At 41.1% G+C, this 25,214-nt stretch overlaps 3 protein-coding genes and 1 long non-coding RNA gene across 5 annotated transcripts in view; 2 read left to right on the top strand and 2 right to left on the bottom strand.

The window, feature by feature from the left end:
* Positions 1-13,654, bottom strand: part of rnf144aa (ring finger protein 144aa) — a 28,328-nt gene extending 14,674 nt beyond the window's left edge. Inside the window, exon 1 of one of the 2 annotated variants that reach the window (XM_034859271.1) lies at positions 13,526-13,654. In XM_034859271.1, coding sequence (XP_034715162.1) covers positions 13,526-13,590 — 65 coding nt within the window. In that variant the 5' untranslated portion in view covers positions 13,591-13,654. Of the gene's footprint in view, positions 1-13,050 lie in introns of both variants that reach the window. The other variant, XM_034859272.1, reaches the window with a different exon arrangement.
* Positions 3,238-22,776, top strand: LOC117936367. The gene is made up of 3 exons (XR_004654929.1): positions 3,238-3,248; positions 16,241-16,245; positions 22,534-22,776. It is a non-coding gene; the product is annotated as an uncharacterized LOC117936367 (long non-coding RNA).
* Positions 15,048-17,706, bottom strand: rsad2 (radical S-adenosyl methionine domain containing 2). The gene is made up of 6 exons (XM_034859270.1): positions 17,301-17,706; positions 17,049-17,210; positions 16,590-16,819; positions 16,343-16,492; positions 15,584-15,616; positions 15,048-15,423 (listed from the first exon to the last, which is right to left on the bottom strand). Exons 1-6 carry the CDS (start codon positions 17,617-17,619, stop codon positions 15,259-15,261), a joined length of 1,059 nt encoding a protein of 352 aa, XP_034715161.1. The 5' UTR covers positions 17,620-17,706; the 3' UTR covers positions 15,048-15,258.
* cmpk2 (cytidine monophosphate (UMP-CMP) kinase 2, mitochondrial) lies at positions 18,391-22,774 on the top strand. The gene is made up of 5 exons (XM_034859257.1): positions 18,391-19,037; positions 19,291-19,405; positions 19,801-20,002; positions 20,188-20,421; positions 21,790-22,774. Exons 1-5 carry the CDS (start codon positions 18,447-18,449, stop codon positions 21,908-21,910), a joined length of 1,263 nt encoding a protein of 420 aa, XP_034715148.1. The 5' UTR covers positions 18,391-18,446; the 3' UTR covers positions 21,911-22,774.
* Positions 22,777-25,214: the final 2,438 nt, after the last annotated feature.

Raw genomic sequence — 25,214 nt, 5'->3', positions numbered from 1 at the left:
CTAAACCCAATTCTAATCTTCGAAACAAACTGCCCACTAACTCACATCACTAAATGTCCTCACTCCAGTGATGCCAACCTTTAACTACTACTTAGAAGAGCCACAACACAAGACTAGAAAAAGACGTGCACACATACAGTATAAAGGCTTCTCTTATCTCAATACATTTATATTTTCATAGTAAATCTGATTAAATTACCGCGGCTTCCATGAGATATCTCAAATTGCATTGAGTGGAACTGACTATTCAAAACATGCCTTCGATGGGTAAAGCGCAGATATTGCATAACACTAAGTTTATTTCTAATGTGTTTATAAGCCAGCAACAGTCGATCAGGATTTTTATCAAAGTCAATTGAAATCCAAACAACAGTTTATGATCTTTTTTTTTTTTAGTTATGAACGACTAATCAATTAATCCATTGGTGGATAAACACTTTTGACTGCCTGTTTTTGTTTTATTGTAAAAAATATTTTTTTGTTCTGAATTATTGGTGTTCAAAATCAATTTTAAGACGTTTTCAAGACTATACTAGACTTGCTATTTAACCACACCCTTTAGTGTTTTTGCTGTAACTCAGCAAACTGTCATTGTCCACATAAGAGACCAGCTCTCTCGGGTTTCAAATTAAAGCAGCTTCCTATTGTGCAAAGAAAACCTTAAAATGCAAATTCTCACTTGACTAGACTCAGACAGAGATACAACATGAAGCCTCACAATGCATAGCAATGAAGGCTTTATCTTTCCCGGGAAGTAAAATCAACTAAGTGTCCTCAAAGCACTTGTGTATACACTCTACCTCGTTGTTTACTCCGACAGAGGAGAGAGAACAACAGGAAAGTGTAAAGGAAGGGGGGGGCGGGGCAATCTTTCAGTGGCCCATTTTCACCTGGTCTGACACCTTTTCTGTGTGTAATTATATAGTGTCAAAGCATTGCATCAGACTATTTATATTACTCACCTATGACGGATTTGAAGGAAAGCTGCAACTGTTTGCGGATTTCTTTTTTTGCGTACACATAACCCACAGAAGAACATTCTTTCAACACATGTCCTTCAGCTGATTTACAAACATTCAAACAATTAGACAAGTCAGAGAGGATGGAAACTTAAAGCCAGCTAAAGAAGAAGACAGGGTTGGAATACGGACTGAATATTATTCGACTTGAAGTCTGGGGACTAGGCAATACAGTACATGTTCAATTGTGTCATCATTTGCTGCAACAGAATTCATTTAGTGAGAAGCATGATATGATACCAGCTGACTCGAAAAAGCTTTGTGCCGACTGGCTTTATCGGGGAATCACAATCTAACCTCAAGTTTACTCTTGTCAATATTTTAAGCGTGTATGTGCAATATTCGCTTTGGATTTGCAGCTGTAAGGGAATTCCACATCAAACATGTTGACAGGACAAATCTACATTTTAAAATCACCTGAACGGCCCAATAAACAGCAATTTCATCTGAAGGAGCTCAGGGTCCGTTATTAGCACTTAGTAGTACTGCTGTCTGCTCTTTACTCCCCCTATTTACTCCCTCAAAAGCCCCCAGCCCTGCTATTAATGGCCAATTAGTAGAACCTATAGTTTAATTTATGTCAAACTCTGTGTCCATTGCTACAGAAAAAAGGAGACAGTGTAAAAAAAATAAAAAGGAGCAGGGACAACGATAACTTCCATTTTACAGACATCCTCAGCTCACCTCAGCTGTCTGCAGTTATTTCTTGTCACCCTGTTTGAAAGCTCCCTCTGGACAACAGAACAAATCAGCAGAACAGATCACAGCGAAACCACACACACAGTCAAGCACATAAGCATACACACAATATGGCTATTAAAAATCATCTACCATGTACACAATCGTTTGATCCCAATATCTAAAATTCTGATTTTTTTCCTCTATGAAAGTTTCATTTAGAACAGTCCATTAGGTATTTTTCAGTGTTTTTTTATGAAATGTCACCTTATTACATATTTTCACATTCTGTGTGTCATTTTTTCATATGGATTGTCTATATTATGATAGTATCATGTTGTCTGCTCTTTACACAGAACATCTACTGCACATCTGTCTGTCATAGGAGAGGAACCCCTCAGTTTTTTTTTTTCCTTTTTAGTTTTTCCTTATACGTAGCGAGGTTGAAAAGAACAGACTGTGTCGTATGTTGTGCTGTATAAATAAAATTTACTTGACTACTTCTGTTTCACTCTGGCTATTCTTAAACAAATGGCTGAACTAGTGGAATGATGTAAAACCTTATTACTTTGAATAATATCTTATTTTTAATTTGGTTTTTCAACTATTGCACAGAAAGGAGCTCATACCTTTAAGAGGGGAATATACTTAAGTAACAAATGATTAACTGATATAATGCATTTTGTTTTTGGACTTCATGTGATGTTGATCATAGCAGATGTTGAAACTTAAGTAAGTACACAATGTGACAAATTACACCTACGATAGACAACTAGACCCTAGCAAGTAGACCCTGCTAATGCTTAATCTTGCAAGAAGACAAATAAGTGGTTATATATTGTATATTTATAAAGTATCACCTTTTGATGGCTATCTGGAAAATAACTGATGGCATTTAGCTTTTAATCCCAACACAGGTTACAATGTTCACAACCTTAACCAGAGACAAAAACACATGTGTAGAACTCTTCTTCCTCATATAAAGGTGCCCTACGTATTGCCTTACAAAAAGGTGTACAGCACATTGCCTGGATGGTAATCGACATATTGTGTATTATTCATACTGTAATAAATGATTCTTCTCAAACAGTTGTGCAAATGCAAATCCCAGAAGTACATTTAAGACAACAGTCGAGTCACAATAATTAATAAAATAAATTACCTGTCAGTACATTTACAACCTCCAATCTATCTTCTTCTGAATTGCAACACTGTGCACTATTAAAATAAAATCAATGGGAGACGTCACGGCTATACACAGTAAGGACATATCACTGCCAACGTCTCCTGATGGAAAAATACCATTGAGAAATCGTACCAGGGTCTATTTTGAGCATGCTTATTGTAAGCAGAACGTAGGCACACTTGTATATGGGCCATAGGTTGATGTAGCTCATACAACAAAAAGCCATGATCCACGTACTCCATCCACTAACCCACATAGGGACTTTATGTTTTGGACAGCTCAATCGTTGAATGTGAAAGATGACATGCCTACAGCAGTTGGGGACAGTCTCCGTCTGTCCTTGACGTGGAGGGGAAGCACTAAGAGTGGTGATAGGCCTAGTTTGTCCAGGCCCTGAGGAGTTACACAATCATAGAGATGTATTTTGGCATCATGAGAGGTGTGGGGAAGCTGTCTGTGTGTGTGTGTGTGTGTGTGTGTGTGTGTGTGTGTTGTGATGGCCAGACATACGCTGACAGTGGGTATTTAGGGCAAAAAACCCGTAGTCTCATGTCTACTTGGTCTCTTGCCATTTTTCTGCTGCAATGCAAGCTAAGTATCCTCTCTCTAAGTAGAGTATAGAGTTACTGCCAGGGCTATGCTCGGTCTGCCTGAGCTGGTTTGTACTTACTGCCAGTTCACTTGGGTTTGTTGATAGTGACGACATCTAGAGCTGAAGATCTTTGCCCTGACGGGTACGGTTGTATTGGTCTTATTTTATATCATTTTACATGGGCTTGGGCTGGCATAGGTCTTGTAAATGAGCGGTCAAATGATGCGTTTTGATTAGCGGGAAAACGGATAATGCGGAGGTGAAAAGGAGGCTGGCTTCTGGCAATTATGTTTTGGTTGCACCGGCAATGTTTGGTTGTAAAACGGGTTTGGGCTTTTAAAAAGCTGTCAATCAAAATGTTGTTGTTGGGCTAGGCCTGACTTTTAAGGCCTGGTTACAGCTCTTACGACAACACTAACCAGGCAGGACAACAGCTGAGTATGGTTTTTTCTCCGTATTGCCAAATTTGTCTCTTCTGATTGAGCAAACCTGGTCTCATCCTTCGACTCACAACCATTGCTCCAACTCTATCAATAAGTGAAGAAGAAATGTAAAGATGCTTGATGAGAATGATCAGCATAACCACTAGGACAAAGAAGTATAGCGTGACCTCAAGCACCAGTTAATTCTCTCATCAGCAATCCCCTATGGAGGAATTCGATTGACAAAACATTGAACAAACTGCATTCAATTCACAAGTTACAATGGCAAAATAGTCATCTTTGCAACTGTGTTAACAGATAGCGGAAACTGAGCAGACTCTGAGTCTGTCAGGAGATATAACAGTCTCCCAGCTTTAATGCCACCAGTCGTAGAAACATAGAGTTGCTTGAAGACAAAAGACAGAAACAAAGCAGAACTAAAAACAGACAAGTGAGTTGGGATAAAAAAAGAAAGCGGAAGGATAGTCGGTGATCATGCAAAACAACAGGAAATGGGGCAAAAAAGGAAAAAGGAAAAACAGGAAGAAAATGGGAGAAAACGCAAGAAATCATCAGTTATAATATAAAAGAGCAATTTTCCCCATCTCTGTGACCCTCCTTAATGGACTGATAACAAGATAAGGCTTTGGCAGTACTTAATAACTGACTGTAAATAGTCCTGAGATTCAGTGGCATTTTAAAAGGTTGTGTTTTCACGGTTTTAAAGAAGCTACACAGATGGAAAATAACAAAACAAAAAAAACACCTATGTTGCCTAACTGGTTGGGCAAACCTTATTGACTCGACATTTTACACTTTAATAAGTTCATTTTAACACCTCCTCTTACCTAGCCTGGCTCCGCCCTTCTAAGCACTTCCACTTAATTTTCCTTTTCCTTCATTGCCCAGTCTGGTTTGCGGTATATTCACCGGTTTTCTCAAACCAAATTTTTACCGGCCCAATCAGGAAACAGAGGGAGCGATGGAGAACGATGAGGTTGAGGTTTAGTGACCTTTGGCGAGTTCTGTAATGGCGGCGGAGAAAGATCTGGTCCGTTGTGGCAACGCTTCCAAATATCCAGAGATTAAAGCTTGAGCAAGAACAATCTTTGCTGAGTTTTGTTGGCGGCCATGATGTTGTGGCCCTCCTTTGACTTTCCAGCTCGCTCCGTTAGTGGTAAAGGAGTTAGTTAAGACAAACACTAGCGATGCTAAGCTGATAGTTGTTGTCGTCTCCCCTCTTGTTAGCCTGGTGCTACTAAACAGTACGTAGAATGGCGGAGATTGGCTCTGGGCTGATTCAAAAGTTTTAGACTTCAACAGACAAGTTAACGCTTGTCAATGGAGAGTGGCCAGACACGTACAAATGAAATGTACAAGAGTCTGGTAGGACCAGGCTATACCTCCTACCTGGAGGACAACAAATCCCACACCCTGTTGTTTTGATTTCCCAAGAACAGGAGCAGGCTTGATGCCATATTCGTGAGCAAAATGATGGTTAGTGGGTGATGCAAGAGGCTATTCGGCCTCACGATGTTTTTGTTCAGGGTGTGACTGTTCTGAACAATGGTGACAACATATAGAATAACAAGGAACCTGAAAAACAAGTTCGACAGCTACATGAATTCACTTATATGACCCAGTCGTATATAACCAAGCCCTTAAGTGCTTATAACAAGGCTCTAAGCAGTAACAATAGACTGGCTCTACTCTCCAAAAAAGCCATCAACTCTCACATTGGTGTCTCAGAAGCTAAGTGAAGATGACGGGTGCCACATTGAGCCCATTTCTATTGACAGATACAGAGGGCCCAAGCAAAGGGTCGACTTTGCTGGCAAACCGTTATCACTCACTGCTCTCTGGCTTCAGTCAATGTGTTAACATGCACACATTTTAACCAGATTATGGTAAATAATCTGATTAAACTCTTAGGCCATTATTGTGGATATTCTGACAATCTTGAAATCTTCCACACAGCCAAACCAGACATTTGTTCTAATGTAAAGAAAACCTCTTGGCCTCTATAAACATGTTTGGACTCAACTGCTCTCTTCTTTGTGTTATCACAGGAAGTTATTTTCATTTTGTCATTAAAGACTGCTTAATCCACCCAGAATTCACTTTATAATAGCTTTCAAAACAGAATCTAAAAAAACTGTGTCTAAACTCAGTTTTGTTTGGTAATGTTGTAGCCTTAATTTAGACTACCGTGCCAGTTGTCTTAACCAGTTTTATCTTTGAAGAAAGCCTCATTAGAATTACTTGTGAATTTCCATCCAAAACATGCAAAAAAAAACAACAACAAAAAAACCACTTTGTTGTTTATTAAGGGTAGCTTTTACAAAATTGACAGTTATTTTTTTCACCCCCACAAAATTCTCAATTTTTGTCAACACAGCAAACATGCGCACACCCACCGAGGGCAGTTGCTGAAAACCAACAGATGAGGTGTTTATAACAGGCTGTCTGGAAGGGACGTAACTAGGGGACACTTCAGCATACTGCTGGCAGCGTTTCTGGAAGAAAAAAGAAGAGAAAATAGGCCCTAATAGCCACTAGTCAAAAAACATGTAGCAACCCGTAGAAAACCTCTTATAAGAGCCACAAAAACAAGATAAATAGTCATGTCTGATCCAATCATGCTGACTAAATTCCTACCTTAATTCACTAAGATAACTTGAATAAAAATGTTTCAATCATGAATATAACCTTTGTAATTGGATTTATTTTTTATGCCTCGAGGAGGTTCATCATTCAGTGTGTGTGATTGACATGGTGACAACTGCAATTAGCGTACACAAAAGGCAAGTAAAGAACAATATGTGCCATGTCACCACACTTGAAAAGTGATTGCATGCTCGACAATTAAATGGGTGTCATTACATCAACAGTTTTGTCCTTTCACTGAAATCCGTTTGACAAGAACTCTACAAAGCTAGTAACAGCTAACGAGTGTGACTGTTTCACGGTGAGGGGTGCCATAGCTCCACTGGACAACAGAGTGATCATGGTCACGGGAGGAGAGAGCCACTCAAACAGAGAGCCTAATCTGCAATGTACGGTGACACTCTCCAACAGTGGGCCAAACAATTCACAAGCAATTTCAGTAAATCGCTGAGTTGGGCCAATGCAGACAAAACGGTATAGACTCAAGAATTGTCACGCTCTGTGTGTCATCCCAGGCCTCCTATTTTGCTAACTTTCTTCAGTCTCCATGGACACTCGAACACATCATCTGCCACAGAGGGCTCTCTCACATCTTGTTTATGTCACCACAGCAGCCGATTCTGACACAGTCTCTCACTCATTGTTCTGCCCTCCTTGCTATTTGGTGAGCTGCTGCTTTGTAAAGCAAACCCAGTCTCCAAGTCCTATTGCAGGAGAATGGAAAGGAGGAAGCCAATAACTACCGTAGGAAATGAGCTAGCATCCTGTTGTTGGGTTTGTTTCTGATACACAAAGGATGTAAACCCACTAAAAGTGAGGAGAGGAAACACTCCAAAGGCAAATGTCTCTGCGTAACTTTACATATCAAAAGAGTGAGGAAAAGAGAAATTACTTCACAATGGTGACACATTTCAAGGGAGTGCTGTGAGCAGTGCTTGCTTCATCTACTCCGCTTTCTTATGAAATTACGGTGCATACATTTTGCTTTGTCTCATTTAAAATTGTATATCCCATATGCAAACATGTATTATCTTCATGTTTTTATAGGTTTAAGATCTCAAGTCAGTGAGAGCGTAGGTAGAACAGCGACAAGTGAAGCACTCACTATCAGGGTTTGGACATAATGAATTATTCTACAAGTATATCTGACAGTAAAAAGATTAGGAGGAAGTGGTTATCTGAATTACTGATAAAACTATTATTTTCAGATACCCTGATAGGGCTGCACAATTAATCGCAACTGTACCAAAATCACAATATGGACTAGTGCAAAACCCAAATCGCTTGGTGGGCGCAATATTTGTTAATGGAAAAATATGTGTCAAACCATCCTGAATGGAGTATTGTGGAGCAGCAGAGATGTCCCGGCCTATAAATCCTATCCTACAGACTAAAGAAAACAATCTTTGTTTGGTGCAGACCATCGCAAAAATCACACCATAATCATTTTAATTTAAATTATTAAATTAATCAGACACGTTATGTCTGCTACTACAGACATAAAATCACAAAAAGGACAAAAAGAAACCAACCAATCATTTTCTCCTCTCTTATAGAGGTGTAGTTAAAGTTATAACCCTTTATCATGAAATCAAACCCCATTTTGGGTTTGTCTCCAAGATCACTAAGCACAATTCAAGATCAAAAAGCAAAAGTGTGTCTACAAAACAAGACAGCAGTCGTTTGCTGAGTCTTTTGGACAGTGGATCTTTTTTTCTTATTTTCCAGAGGTAATAATGGAACAAGGAGCAGCAACCGTAGTGAGCTGTTGGATAAACAGTTCTAGGCTGCATACCTCCAAGTCCTCTGCAAAGTAACTAATCTCAATGTTATGTGGAAAACTACACCCAGCAATAATTGGAATGTGGTTGCAATTATGTTGACGGACTTCTTCATCAGTGCTAAGACTGTAACTGTGTTCCGAGTATTAGTCAGGCCCTTCCAAAGGTAGACAAATAACTAGCAATTTAGGAGCATATGCCCAAAGACTAAAAGCATGCTGAGTCGTCATGTAATCAGATCTATCCTGAACATAGCCCTAGTCATTATTGGTTTTCTACTCCCCAGGCATATATGCCAGGTTGCACCATCTTTTGGCTCACCACTGGCACTCCCAAATATACCTCCTGACTCATCTACTACACCTCAGTTAGTGATTTCCAACATCACAGAGAATGGTTTTCAGCAGAGTACAAGCCTGAACACATTTATTCAGCTGTTTTTATGTGTAGGTGGGGAGCATCAGTGATAGAGACAGACATAGAGCCAATTCCCAGTCAAGCTGGAGTGTGAGTTGTACCCCTTTAATGAACATGAAACATCATTTGCTGTTGGCCCATAGTCTACTGAGGCTACCGTGGGTGTAAAACTAGTCTCTCCTCCAACAAAATATTCATTCTTGACATTTTTCCAAATTAGTAACTTTAGAGAGACACAAACATTAGAACAGCAAATGTTTTAGAAACATTTTGACATTTCTTTTCCTCCTGTAAAGAATTATAGCTGCACTAGAAATATATCAACCTAAAATACAATATAATACCCCCCACCTCACCAAACCTTAATCTTAACCCTGGAGTGCATCTGCACATACTATTTATTATTTGCAGATTCTGCACTCAACCCATTAATGCCGATTTTGTTCTTATGCAACAGTTATTCTATATGTATATTTGTTCCTGTCTTTATCGTTTAATATTATTGTTAAATATGTATGTGTGCTTCATGTATGCAACCTTCACCAATGCAAATTTCACATACTATAAGTGTAACGTATTATGGCAATACCCCCTTTTCTGATTATGATTTTGACAAAATGCGTTTGCATTATCTATTTTAAGACCATTTTCTGCAAGAGTCTGCAGGAAAATCTGCCACTAAATAAAAATGTATCCTGAATTGCAGTGGCATCTGTTTCTAAAAACATGTTGGCTGTTGTCCTCGTTAGGTAGGCAGTCAGAATGTATGGCTGGCACTTAAGTATCACGGCTTGAAAGCCACTCAACAGAGAGTATGATACGTACAATCAATTGTTTTATGTCACAGGAAATCCTAAGAGTAGGCCTAGGTTTCCTATATGAGGTAAATGACATTTTGTTCCATTTACAGAAGAAGATGAACTGAGCTCATAGGCGTGTTCACACTCTTTTTCTGGTCTAAAATGACTGGACTCCCGCTGGTTGTGTGGGACTCGCTCAACCCTAATGCATTGCAGCAATTCACACATCCCTGAAATGCTAAATATTGGAAAGTGTCAGACGGTCAGCAGAATCTGTGGTGCACTTACTACATAACAAGCCCTACCTGTCTGAGAAAATGGAGCCCACGAGAGCAGTTCCAAATGCCAAGCAGCCGTCTGGAATAACATGGCATACACACACACACACACACACACACGCGCACCGCATAATGATTTCATAACAATCCCTATCTTTTCGTAACACAATCCCCACTGGCTGGATAGAAGCCGTAACACACAGAGCTAAAGCGCACTCTGAGCAATGAACATCATTTTCACCAGCTATTTAGAACTCGAGTGATTGCATTGTTGTTGTCTGGTTTATACACTTCCCTCCCCTCAACTCCACACACCCACCCACACACAGTACACCTGGAAACAAGCAGCACCACCCTGAACACTCACAGAAACGTTGCTGAAATGGCATTTAAGATGTTTCATAATCCTTGGCTACCCAATTGCATAAATGCAGAATACAAACCCTGGAGTCAGATTATGCTTAAATGACTTCTCTAGACGTTTAAATGCTACTAGAATATAAAGAGCAATTCAACAAGTTCAACACTGCAGTAATGCTCTATATATCTGAGACAGCCAAGTGTCTTTAGAAACCACAGAAGATTTACATCCAGGTTTGTCTTGCCCTCACAGACCCTCCTCAAGTCGGTAAAACCACTCTAATAAGGCTTAATCACAAGTTAAGTGTATTTGAACTAAACGGGTGTCACATTTCTAGATCAACTCTGTCGCAAGCTGACTGATCTCCTTAACGTTAGGCAATGCTGTGTGATCTACAGTAACGTTAAAACTCTTACAGAAGGCTCTTCAGGTCTGAAAAAACCAAAGCCCTTCCTTGTTTATTCCCCAGACACACTTGTGCATTGCAACATAATCCAAAATGACATCCTACAAATCAAGCAACAGAAAATAGGCTATTTAAAACAAAGGCAGCAATATTGAACTACCTACTCTTACTGTATAATTTTCATCCATAAAACTACAAATCTGTCAGGTGTAGGGCTAGGCGATATGGAGAAAAATCAAATACCACAATAGTTCTAACCAAATACCTTGATTTCAATAGGGCAACAATACCGTAGTGTTGACTACTGGTGCTTTCACACAATATCTACACAAGATTTTTGATAAATAATCATCAGTAATGTGGATAAAATAACTAAGTGGGTAAAGGCAAATAATAAAACAGCTAGCCTAGAACAGTCTGGTATGTTCAGGAAATTACATCACTTTACTGTAATGCAGCCTTTAAAACCAGGAAAAGCAACACTTATGCCATATTAAGATATCCAAAATCTTGGACGATGTCAAGTCTCATATCTCGATATCAATATAATATCGATATATTGACCAGCTCTAGTCAGGTGCTTTGTTTTGCAGAACAGTTTAAAGACCACTCAAAAGGCCCCGCCTTTAGCGCACTAAGTTATTGTGCTCGCCCCATGTTGGCTAAGTCCTGCAGCGGCCCAATTTCAAATCCAGCCTGTGGCCCCTTGCTGCGTGCCATCCCCCATTCATGTCTGTCCACTGTCTATCTAATAAAAGGGAGAAAAAAATAAATAATAAAATAATAATAATAATCTAAAAAAAGACCCAACCTAATGCTAAAACAAATCCAGTTACAGACTTTAGTAGTATCAGAATATCGATTATGTTTACCAAAGCGCCTTATCATCACCAACTCATTAAGCTATAGCCCTTCATGTGTGGACACCTGCATACACCTGTGTATGTTTCCGTGTGTTTGTATTTGAACTGTGTTCCTACTGGATAGGAATCTGGGTATCGTAACCTTATTCCTTCTCACTCTTAAGTAAACTTATTGCCACCTTCCTCTGGGAACATGCTGACTGCTGCTGGTCACTCTGAGGAATGTCTTACTGTTTTGTACCATCTTTCTCTTGTTTTCAACATGTGCAGCAGCAGCAAAGTTGTGGCTTGATGCATTTATTCCCCTGGTGGGAACCGACTCTTTCAGAGGGGAGTGGAAACAGTGCATCACAACATCGCCTGCACGTCAATCGAATTCCACTTTGTGGAACATTCCCTAAATGTGTGTTGATATATATGTGTGTGTGAGAGGGAGAGAAAGTGTGTGTTTCACTTTGTAGCTCCTGAGATAATGACTAGAATTATCAAATTGGAGAGAGAATCAATAGCACACCATGAGAGGGATCTTAAAAGTTAAGTTTTATAACACAGGATGGACCTCATATGACCTCATATGATAATATGCATTTCAAGCTAGCTCGGTGACAAAACCAGGTACTTGAACACACCATGTGAAAGTAAACCAACTGTAATCTCCACATATTGACCTCTGACATGTAATGGGCATGTGTTTACAGTTATTACACTACTGTATTGTTTGAGATTGCCATAGAAACACGCCAAAGGGCATCTTGTCTGAAATGTCCATGTGCAACAAAAAGTATTAATTAGAGTGCTGTCCTAATTGCCTGACCAAAATGTGACTTCCTTAGCTGAAAAAGACAAGATAAAGACATGTTAGCCTGAGAGGACAGAGATGAGAACACGATGTACAGTTAGCACAGACATTAGAAATTATTTTTATGTAGGCCTACCACACACACCTACACACACACCCACCCACACCCACACACACACCTCCCAGCATTGGCCAACGCCAACAGCAGGAAAGCTCTTATTGTCCAGTAGCCTGGTGTCCTTTGCCTATAACCCCACTTTGAGGGGGGCTGCTGCTTAAAATGGAAATGACAGGGCACTGAGTGACCTTTCAAAGCTTTCGTGGAGCCCTCCATTTCTGAGCATGTTATGCTTGGACTTCTGATGCAACACTATGCAGCTGCTGTATGGCAAACTAGTACGATTTGAGGGCCGTAGAGAACAACAATTGCAGCAACTTTGATCAAGTGTCAGCAACAAACAGCCAGCATGGAAACACACGTACACACTGGAACCCTTACTGATGTCAATTTAAAAACCGCTATACCTGCAACCAGTGCTTTGTCATCTATTCCCGACAGCTGCTTAAGAAAAAAATAGGTCACCAAAGAGTTAAAACTTCATAATTAGACGTAAGACACCGCAGGTAGTCTGACTGTGAGCTAAATTGCAGCATGTTTTTCTGCAAAAAAACGAGAAAATGGCGAAAATAAAATGCGACAGTAGTTTGTACTTGAGTAAGATCTACAGGCAGCTCCAGCTCTGTGTTAACGCTACACTGAATACAAGCCCCAGAACCTTACCTGGCTTTCTGTGATAACGCCGTCTTGATGGTGTCACCTCAGGCAAGGGTTGAAAAGATGATCTCCCGAATGGGATTAACGAAGAGACGGCCGACCGGTCAGGCGGAGGATATCTCTGAAGGGGTGATGCCCATGTTCATTATGTGTCCCTCCAAAGTCGGGATGGAAACATTTGACCTGCTACTGTTGCCTTTCAGCGCCTGAGATCAGGCCCGGGTGAACCACTAACACCGACGGCGAGGTGGGAAGCAGCGAAGATAAACAAGCAAACCAGAGGGGAAGCACAAGCTGCAGCTGACAGTCTCCTATCTGTTTTGCATGGCGGTAGGACTGTTTGTAGGCTAGCTCCACCCGGAACAACGGTCTAATGTCGATTACTGAAGAGTGCGCCACGTACAGCCGTCACTGCTACACCAATCCTGCATATTACAAGAGGCTATCTTGTTGCAAAGAAATCCGGGGGCGGTGTGTTTACCTCTCCACCGTTCGTGCTGCCGTGCTCGGTAGGAAATCAGCTGCTCCGCACTGGAGGGACGCCATTTGTTGGTGAGAGGCTTCCCCTTCTGCTACCACTGAGGAGAGCTCGGCGCAGACCTACCGCCCTTTTTATTAACGACAGCGCCACTTGCTGTCAAAATACTGCAATCGCCTGTTCCCCCCCCCTCTAAGACTCAATTTACAAGCAACATATTCAAGAGTATATGCTCACTTCCCTCTAGTGGTGTAAGCCACGCAGACAGCAATTTGCAGATGTCCTGGACTAATAACACAACCCTAATGCAATGGGAGGTGAATGGAGTTTTAGTTGAGCACCACACACTACATTTAATCTGCCTACGTATTAAATCAAGAAGTCATCGGCATACCTATCAAGCATAAAAAACATGTTTTTTTGGTGAATTTGAGTGACTTGACCCCATTAAAACAATCAGCTGATAAAACAGCTTCACTTGAACTCCTGAAGCCCTCAAGTCAAATGAGGTTCAGTTTAGTTTCATTTCATTCACTCTCAGTTGGAGGACTGAAGTGAAACCTTTGTAATGTTATGACCTCACATGAAGTTTTTTATTTATTTATGACATAGTTGTACTGTGCATTGTCAGGGATAGAAAGATAAAGTCTTGGACTTATATCCATTGTTATCTCTGGTGTTTAAACAGTCCACCAACCTTTATCTAGAGAACAAATAAAACATATTGCTACATGTTTTCTCTCAGGAGTTTCACTTCCCTATAAAAAGTCTATTTACCAACTAAGGCAAAGTAGGAGAATTGAAATGCACTTCATGTTTGAACAGCATTAGTTTATCAGGTTAACACAATTTGCAAGTTATTATAAGTTATATCAGGTTATACAGGCCCCAGTGTGGTTTGTGCTCTAGTGGGAGGAGATGTGAGGACACAAGTTGTTCATGAGCAAAATGTAGTTATCTTGAAGTGATGTCAGCTTATGTAAATGTAAATTGACTGTATTTATAAAATGCTTTTCTAGTCTTAACGACTAATCAAAGCGCTTTTACATAGTACAGAAACCATTCACCATTTACACACTGTGGTCAAGGCTGCCGTACAAGGTGCCAACATATAAGCCTCGACACACATGAGCAACTTGTGGTTCAGTGTCTTGGCCAGGGACACTTTGGCATGGAACTGCAGGGCCAGGGATTGACCAACCAACCTTCCGATCAGTAGGTGACCGCTCTAACCACCTGAGCCACAGCCGTCCACCTTAAGGCTGTTTATCTAATGCCAGGACCTTTACAATGGCTTTTAATTGGTCATATGGGAAGAAGGGGCTGTCTTATGATATTTATTTATATATTTATATTTATAGTGCTACATGCTCCATGTATGCATACCAAAATAATATGAAAAACACTTTTTATATTTTATATGAAAAATATTTTAGTAAATCGTATTTGCTCACAGAAGTGTCCGCAGTACAAGAAAACAATTTACATACTGTATACAACATATATACACACACACATAAATGCACAGTATATAACTCAATAGTGAATTTAACATCTTTTAACACTGTTTTACAACAACTGTAAGTAGTAGTACAGTAAGTTGTAACACATGTAAATAAAAACACACACACACACAAACAGATACACAACAAACACACACATCTATATAATTAAACAAAATCAAATGATCTGTGTAATCACTCAGCAAAGGTAAATCAAAATCGAGTTGCAGGTTTTCACCACTCCAGCTTCATATCGGCTTTGCTCCACACATATTTCCCTCCTCTCTTAAGAAACATCTTTTCATCAAAGCCACTAAAGCTAATGGCCTCCTTCACACCGACATCAAGGATGGACTTGGACGGGTCCTTCCTTCCCTCTCGACAGTCTAGAAAACGCATCTAAAAAACGAAGAAAGAGTGTATCAATTACCCATGTATATGCCCATCAGATGTGATAATGTCACCTGTGTATTATACAGTTAGAAAGCAAACAATGGAAAGTAGCTAGCAGTATTCTAAGAGGACTGTGTTAACTTCAAACCCAATATACACTGCTTACATATTCATCCAGTATCAGGTAGGAATTCCTCATCTGTGAAGACAAGCAAAACCACAAACTTCAGTTATGTCAACAACCTGTCATCTCACTAATTACACACGCTAATAACACTGCTGACGTGGCTCCACTCCAATACAAAATGTTCCAGTATTACTTCAGGATTATTTTTATATATTTAAGATGCAGGATGAGTTTGTCTCTGCCACCATGACACATTATGTTAGGGCCTTGGTCCAATGAATATGGATGACATGCTACCTGAACACTGTGTTTGTGTAGTTGTCTACATTTACACAGAACTCCACTCTAGTTTGGGTTTGCAAACTGATGTGCACAATGTGATGGGTACATTTGGATTATTCCCCATTTATACCCTGGATTGTTAAATCAGGCAGGCGGGTGGCAGAGTGCTCCATATTGGCAGTAAATGGGAAGAGTATGCAAGAATGAATAAAGTGGATATTATTAATTTTATGGCAATAATCAACAATTATATGTAAACTCTACAAGTCGTGCCCCATTTTCCCTCGTTCATTAAAATGTGACAGATTTTGGTGAGATTTAACTTGCTGTCTCTTTAGAGATAGATCTCAATATTAGAAGGTTGTTACTGTCAGCATATATGGTCCTAATTCTACTTACAGATTTATGTCACAGTTTGTGTTCCATGGCTACCCAAAATACGATGTGTAGAGCATTTACATACACCTACAGTCATATTCATTGCCACTGATAATACCACTGATAATGATTTCATACCTTCTCATTGGACTCAGGAACCAGGCACGAGACGCTGCTGTGTCTATCCAGAAACTCCTGAAACTGTTGCTCACTGATGACGAACCTCTCTGCCTCTCTCAGGGCGCTCTCTCCTGCATTTTCCCCGTCAATCAGCAGACACTGAAACACCTGAATGCAGCAAGCACAGACAGAGAGAGTGACTATGTGTGTCCAGATGTCTTAAATATACACACAACCATTATCCCCTCTCCCTTTCTGTCGTTACCTTCCAGCGGACTGGGTTAAGCTGGAGGATGTTCTCCGTCAGGTCTTCGTCCATGTTGAAGGTGTTGATGACCGAGTTGATTTTAAATGCCACTTTGTACTGCAGGCACCAGTTCCTGATCTTGAGCAGGTTGTCGACATGGCTCTTCTTGCCCTGAGCTCTGCCAATCAGCTGGTTGGTTGCTTCATCAAAACTGTCACAGGAGATAGCCAGGATGTCTAGATCGGCACCTGGAGGAGAGAGAGAGAGAGAGAGAGAGAGAGAGAGAGAGAGAGAGAGAGAGAGAGGGGGGGGAGAGAGAGAGAGAGAGAGAGCATCAGTTTTCAGATCATGCACTGGTGTCAAATAAAGGCATCTTTCTTCTTAGACTAAACTATATCCTCCCAAATAGTGAAAAAAAGGGGGAGAAAGAAAGAAAGAAAGAAGAAGAATGCAGCTGTCACTAATTTGCAGTCTTACCATATTTCTGAAACCATGTTTCTCTGATCATGCTTCCATTGCTGACGATGCTGACACTCGGGAGCTGGAGGTCCTGTTTACAGTACTGGACTAATTTCCCCAGAAACTCTCCTTTATCGGGCAGGAAAGGCTCTCCTCCAGAGAAGTTGATCTTTTCCATGCCTAATAAACACAGAGCGTTGGATTCAACCAGATGCAAGAGGTTTGACCCCACACACACCAGAGCAAAATATACTGATCCATCAAACTAACCTGATTCCTTCAGGAGTTTCAGGCCCCTCTTGGCCTCCTCTAGAGGCAGGACGAAGGAGGTTTTAGCAGTGTGGAAACAAAATCCGCATTTGTAATTACAGTTGCGTGTAAAATGATAGTTGACACTAGTTGGAGTCGTTGCATTGTGGACTTTCCTTTGGTCCACTTTTCTGTCAACAGGTGAAACAGGCGAGGTTGTTCTCCAGTAACGAACTGCTGAAAAGATGCTGGCAAACACGTCGTGCAGGGTGCTGATGCAGAGCTGCAGCAGCAGCATCGGAGACGAGACCACAGAGAAGAACTGCATCTTCAAACTCATGCGTTCTGTGTTCGCACTGTGGGGGTTGGCGCGTCTTAAGTAAAGGGCTGCAGGGCACCTTGCCAACAGAGAGGGAAACGCGATCAGCTGCGCGTCTCGATAGTTTCTGTTTACAAAAATCGAAAACGAAACCCAGCTGGGTCAGATCACGCGCAGCGCGGGCGAACTTGTAATGGGTCCATTATTTATTATAAATGATTATACAGATGCAAAGTGATGAGAATTAGGAACTTCATGGGAAGTTTACAGGATAGTCTACATTATATGGATATAGTGATAGGATTTTTAAATATAAGAATGGAGTTTTTTAACACTGCTTTTGGTGACTTTTAAAAGAGAAGCAGAGCAGCCATGCTTGTTTGAGTTGCCTGCTGACGTTCTGTCAATGACTTTGTGCCTGAGTCTGCATCCTCCATTTATTAGTGTCAATAAAAGTTTGCAGTTTTCAGAGCAATGCAGAGGGATTTTGTTTTCTCTGCAAGCCCCCCTAATCATCTCTGTTTCCTTGTTATTAATTAATTTATGCTGAGGATATGAGAAGCACCTGCTAAAATGTCAAAGAGACACACCTTACTGTGACACATCCAGCACCTTCTGGTGTCTCTGACATTCCTTTACACATAACTTAGAGCCCAGGAAAGCATTTCTCTAGAACAGCAGTAACTGTCGCAGCTCATCTGATAGAGCCTGATAGTGGAGGTTAAGTTTCGTTTTCCCTCTTTGGCGCAGTGACTTTCGTTTTCCATGCAGCGATCAGTTTATAATGCCTCGCAGTCAGTTTCATTAAAAACGAATTGGAAGCCAATTCAATACGTCCTGCGAAACAAATGGCACGGCGCACAATGTCTGTCCTTCCTCAGTGGTCCTCTCGTATTTTTTCAGTGGAGCTGGATGGAGCACCCTTCTACTTTTCAACTCAAGAAAAGCACCGGGGAGAAGAGGTGCCCAGGGTGTTCCGAAAAGTACCAAACTATGGAAGGTGTTACTCTCTCCTCGTCTGCAGCAGCGACAGAATCAGACGTGCCAAGTTTTACGGGGAGCTGAAAGACAAATTGTTGAGAGACTTGCCTAAAGAGTGTCATTTGTCTCCCATGTCCTCATTCCTGCCAAATGTCAAGGATTCGGTCTTAAAGGGGTACTTTTTAAACGATAATTCTAGGAGCTCATCCCCGACGGAGCGACTATTGCAGGATTTAACACAGCGTGACCCAGTGCTTGTGTGTTCATACTTGAGAGGTGAAGGCGGCCAACTGTGGACTCAGCATCTGTGGTCTCATGCAGACAGCCAAACGATGGAAATGTCAAAGGATTACTATGTGGTACCCTCAGAAGCGCCAGAATATCACCCATCTACTCTCAACATCATCAACTCGGATGTTTTCTACAGTTTTGAGGAGGCTTGTGAAGTTCTAAAACAGGTCATTACTGTGCATTATGATATGCACAGACTTAATTGTGTAGAAGATATTGCTTAATTCTCAAGATATGTCAACATGGCACACTCTGGTGGTAGAGGAAGGTATAGCAGTGTAGCCCAATGTGCCTCTTAATGCTTCCCTTTATCTATCAGTGCCAGGTGGCCCGCAGTAGTGTGTGTTCATGCGCACAAGTGTCCATGACTCCCTCCTTCCTCCCTCTCACAGCAGCAAACTGATTTTGTCTGTTCTGCAGTGTGGTGACATCATCCCAGAAGCAAAGTCTGTGCTGGAGCTGCTGGCCAGCAGAGCGGAGCCCAGAAGGAAACCAGACTTCCCTGTTATTGTCATAGAGGGCCTGGATGCCACAGGTTAATGCCATTACCTCATAAATAAACATGGGATCAGTCTGATGTATAGATGTATTGCTTAAGTGATGGCCAGTTGCTCTCTGCTAAAGCCATTATCTGCCAGTGAGCTTTGCCTAATGGAATATCATGTATCATGACCTCAGAAAAGTTACATCACTGTGAAAATGGTTTATTGAAGAGCTCGCTCATCTAATTCTCTTTGCAAACCTCATGAAAACTCAACCATGTAGAAGGATGGGAGTTTTAACTTTTTAAGAGTCACTTCGGTCCCTTATTACATTTAAAAAAGTTAAAATGGACTGACCTCTGCTTTTTTGGTCTCTGAAAACTCTCCCAGCCTTTGGGTTTTTTCTTTTGTATTTGAGGCGATTCTTTCCTCCCTCTCCCCATCACAGGTAAAACCACTCTGACTGAGTCTCTGAGGGATACTCTTGGGGCCTGTCTTTTGCGGTCCCCTCCCCAGTGTCTGTCCCCCATGAGGGCCCGCTTTGATCGGGAACCGCCCCTCATCCGAAGGGCCTTCTACGCCCTGGGGAACTACATTACAGCAGATCAAATAGGCCAGGAGGGCATGAAGAGACCGGTCATCGTTGACAGGTAAAGACAGCGGAGATGTTGCAAGTGTTGTGACGTTTGCCTGTTTGGTGACCTGTTTTGAGATAGCATGGGCAATAGAGGCATGCCACTAGGACCTAGACCTACACTTCAATGTTTAACATACCCTACTCCACCTGTGAGTTACCTGATCACCTTTCAATCCACCATACACTGTCTGTCTCCAGATTCTGGCACAGCACAGCAGCGTACGCCATCGCCACAGCAGTAAGTGGTGCAGTGTGCAACCTGCCAGCGGAGGATTCAGAGGTTTACCGTTGGCCCAGCGACCTGTTCCAGCCCAGCCTGGTGGTCTTACTCACCCTGGACCCTGAGGAGAGGAAGAGAAGGCTGAGGAACAGAGGTCAAGGAGAGACTGAGGAGGAGCAAGAGCTGGACCACAACCAGCTTTTCAGACTCAAGTAATGTATTTGGATTACACACTTCATTATCAACAAATTGCTGATTCCAATCAAAGTTTTCTGTTGCACGACTAAAACAACCTTGGAACATTTGTGTTCCACCAAAACAAATGGGATGTCTTCAAATTACTTGTTATGTGTTGCCAAAAGTTGAAAACCCAGAGTTATTCAATTTACAGTCATACAAAACAACAACAAATGCTCAGATTTGAGATCATGATCATGTGTTTGTGATTTGATTTATTATTATCTAAAGCAGTTGGCATTTCATTATTTTGGCGATCGACTTTTCATACACAAATTACCTTTTTTCTAAAGCAAGAGGTTGAGTTCATTTTAGTTGTTTGCAATGCCAGTAAGCTAGTTACAAGAGATTCCTTGAATTCTAATCATCATACCAGCAGTCATCTGCCTCGTTAGAAAATCACCTGTTTTGAAAAATGTATAGCTTTAAGACAAAAATATCCCCAAATAATATTTACAAAAAGCTTAAATAATTTAATAATATGAGAATTACTAGTAGGCATATGTTGCAAAATAATTATGGTTCTGTAGGTGACTTTGGGAATAACATTATACACACATTCTATTCATCAGACTGAGGTCCACAGTACTACAACTGTGTGTTACACAGACTGGTTAATGACCGAGAGAGAAAAGAAACCCTCAGTTGACACACATAGTGATGTGACATGTGTTGACAAATGCTCTGGAGCCTGTGATTAAAAAAAGTTCTCTGAGTGTAAAAACATGAAACCCCAGATGGACTACAAACTGTACTGCACGTTCCACTGAGTCAGGTCAGCTCAGTCTGAGTCTGATCCATCAAACACTTAACAATCAATTACTGTCCCATGGGGGAAGCCGCTGATGAGAAAGAACAGGTGATTAGTTGCTGAGCTGTTGTGCTCCATTAAGCTGGTCCAAACTCGCAAGGCACTGGCTGCCCACATAGCCGCTACGCAGGCAGGTCGATGGCTACTTTCATTCATCCTCTATCCTGACATAATGGCCTTTCCACATGGGACAGCCAGATGTTTGGCCAGCAGAATTAGAAAATGGAGGGAGCTGACTGTCAGCCACTGAGAGAGTGAGAGATTCTGCAGACTTGGTCAATCACTATCACAAGGACTGTTCTTCATTTGTCTTAGGAAATGGCTGCACTTCCTGAACCATCTGTGTTGTTTCTCATATTAAATTTCTCACGTTATGCATTGTATCACTCGCCTCACTTTTCACTAAAACTTTGAGCAGTCAGAATACTCAAAATTGTCCTAACAAATATCATCCAGTGTAAGGTGTCATTTACTGTGTTTATATGCTTATTTTCTTCACTTGTTGAACAATGTGTTTGTGCGTCTCTTTCAGAGTGGAGAAGGCTTACCAGAGGATCAGGGGCCCAGCATGTGTCACTGTGGATGCTAGTCCTTCTACAGACCAAGTGCTCCAAGAAGTGCTGCTTTTAATTAGGGGCAAATGCCACTTATAAACAGTTCTCCATCCTCCCTGCTGTCGGCCAAACATCAAGTGGACGTAGTACCTCCATTCACCACTGGGTGCCAGTAAGGTGTTGTCAATGGACTAGTAGGAGGAATGGTGGCCAGATTGGAGTGTGGAGAAGAGATTCTTTTCAGAATGAGTAAAGGTTGAATGTCCAAGGGGCCAAAATACATGCTACAGTCAGAAATACAGTACATATTCATATAGATACACACGCATGCAGAGATTTGGACACACACACACACACACACACACACACACACACACACACACACACAACACACAGGGCAAGACGGTATTGTCAATAAGAAGTGGGCACTTTACTGCTGTTGTACCCTCTCAGAAATCAGAAAAAGTGTACCTGCACTTATTAACTACTACTTGTATTTGGACCGACATCAAGGAAATGGATAGAAACATTTATATAGCACCAGTCATTGCTTATATAGGCAAAATCCAAATAAACATAATGAAAGAATAGACTAAAAAGAGTAAAATAAACACAATGAAAAGGAACAAATTTACACTGAAACAAAATACTTTTACGTTGTAAAAAAAAAAGTGTTTCAAATTAAAAGAAAATGACACTAAATATCTTTGTCTCTTATTAAGTGATTTCTTACAAAAGTCTATCAGAGAAGTTATACAAACTGTATGTAGCACTATGCCTGTGTTTTAAAACTTTCTGTGAGCACAATGTTATTTTTCCTTCCAAAATAAAAGTCCTTTTTGCAATGTACTGCAGATGGCAAATTCCCTTTAGTTCAACTGTGTGATATTGACACAACTGAGGCCGCTTGTATTGATAACCTGTGTGGTTCTCAGTGGGGCTACAGAGTACACCAAGAACATATAGGGATGTTTGTGCTTGATTTTCTCATGCACACAGACAATTACAAGTGCGAACACATAAATGTACATACTTAAACAAGTAGGACATTTACTTAGAGCATATTCTGTAACTCTGTGTGTGTGTGTGTGTATATATATATATATATATATATATATATATATATATATATATATATATATATATATATATATATATATATATATATATATATATATATATATATATATATATATATATATATACATATGGCCTATGTGATGGGAAGATTAATTGGAGGTTTTAGTAATTATGAGCTTGGCAAAGCTGCGGGCTGGAGAAGACAGAGTGACCCATCTCTTTTACTGTGATGCATCAGCAGAGCGCCAACCACTGCAGACCCTATTCATATGGCAATTAATGGAGCGCTGTATATCAATGTCATTCCAGTGCTCCCCCACATAAGCGCATGGATTACTCCTACTACCAATTATGGCACACCAATGTTTTACTGAGTGGAGAGGTGCTGTGGATGCAAATCATACCATCACGTGTAATCACATAAACTAAAATAAGGTGTCATTATGCTTATGGCCTATGGATTCCAACATGAGGTAAGTATCTCAGAAGGGTTTATTGAATTCATAGGCCCTCAGTTGCCTTGTAACACTGTGGATGTGCAGTGTGACACGAAATGAATGTAGCACAGATCTGTTTGGAATTTTGATTCCCATCAACACAGTAGCCTCTGTCTCAAGAGAGTCCAGAATTTATGAAGTAGGACAGCAAAGCAATTAGGCCTTACGCCATACATCATACCTGAATGCAAAGCTGTGTGCCTGTGGTGTCAGCCATATTTCCATGTCAGATGTTATGCTTTGTTATTCTTGGCAACAAAAAGTGGGTGGTTATATCATGCCATTACTGCCCCTCAACACTTTGGTAATATGGCATTAATGGCCCATAATCACAGTACATTACACATGCACTGAAATAATTCTCTTTACATTTGTTAACAGTGTTTTCCCATGTTGAAACATTAAGGGTTTGTTCAGTGGTTTTTGTCAGATAGCCAGGATACACTCAGAGGTTTTAACAATAACAACAACTTGCCCATTTGCACATTGAATGTCTGTGCTCCAAAGTTCAACTGCAGTTTGAGGAAAAAAGTTCATAACTAATGCAATCTGCTTCCAATCTGTGACCCTACTACTGAAGTTGCAAGATAAAAGTCTAAACTGGATTTATGGAAAAAGTAAGATCCGTCGGAACAAGCTCAGCCTTACACACACACACACACACACACACACACACACACACACACACACACACACACCCACTCGTCCATACACACAAATATACAGTACACTTAAACTACATAGCACACATGCACACACACACCTTGCCCTGTATGGGGCCACTTTGCACTACACTCCTCAACTTCAATATTTCATCTGCACAACAGAGAAGGAGCAGCAGAGAGGAGGAAAGCCCTCCATGAAATAATTAAAGATCCAGCAGGGATGCAGCAGCACAGCAGCCGCTGTCCCATCCTAAGTAATAGATCAAATGAAAGCTGTCCCTCAGATCATTAATAATGAGTGTGGTGTGGAGACTGAGGGGGTAGGGGCGGGAGGGCATAGGGCTGGTACAGGTTGGGGGAGGAAGAGAGGGCATCGAGGAAGCACAAGGTGTTTTTATGTATGTGTGTTAAGAGTGCGCTCGAGAGGGGGAGGGCGGTTTTGAATAGTAGTCTGGGTCCCCTGGCATAGACCCCAGTGGGCCGCACTTGGCAGCCACATGAAGTGGCAGGGCAAAGGAGTCATGCATATGATTTGGCACCAAGTGTCTGCTAAACTCTAAAGACCCAACAGCAATGTCTACATGCATCCATTGTCAAATAAACAACATTTTATCCAGTGAATGAGCAGGTTAGCAGGGGCTAATAATGCTCCTCTCAGTCAGTGGGGGCTCAGAGCTGTTACTGGATGTTATGGTGGATTTTGGGAGAGCTGAGTTAGCTAGACAGACAGGGATGGGCTGGCTGCATTAAGAGGGGGAGGGATAAAAAAGGGAAGAGGAGCGGAGGGGAAGACTGGAAAAGGAGCAGAGGAAGGTGGATGGGGGGGAGGGGTATGCAAGAGTGAAGGGAGATGCTGTAGATGCTGTCATATGTGGGCTCAAGTCCCTCCAGATTCTTCCAGTTGGCAGGTACGACATATGTCCAAACACTATTCTCAAAAACAGTACAGTATGTAGCAAGCGGCTTCAAAAAGCCAACCATCCAAGGTCTTACCTAAATATTGACTAACCTCAAATTCCTTTACATCCTAAACAACTGCCAGGGTTAGTGTGAAAAGGCATTACACCAAATTGGATTAGAAAAATCAAATTAAAAAATAAAAATTGCACAATTATGCTTAGGAGCGCATTTAAACCCCAGGATGAAAATAGCCTTTATTTA

Source organism: Etheostoma cragini, chromosome 20 (genome assembly GCF_013103735.1).
Source record: "Etheostoma cragini isolate CJK2018 chromosome 20, CSU_Ecrag_1.0, whole genome shotgun sequence".
Taxonomy (NCBI): Eukaryota; Metazoa; Chordata; class Actinopteri; order Perciformes; family Percidae; genus Etheostoma; species Etheostoma cragini.
This window is presented reverse-complemented; position numbering and strand designations above follow the sequence as displayed.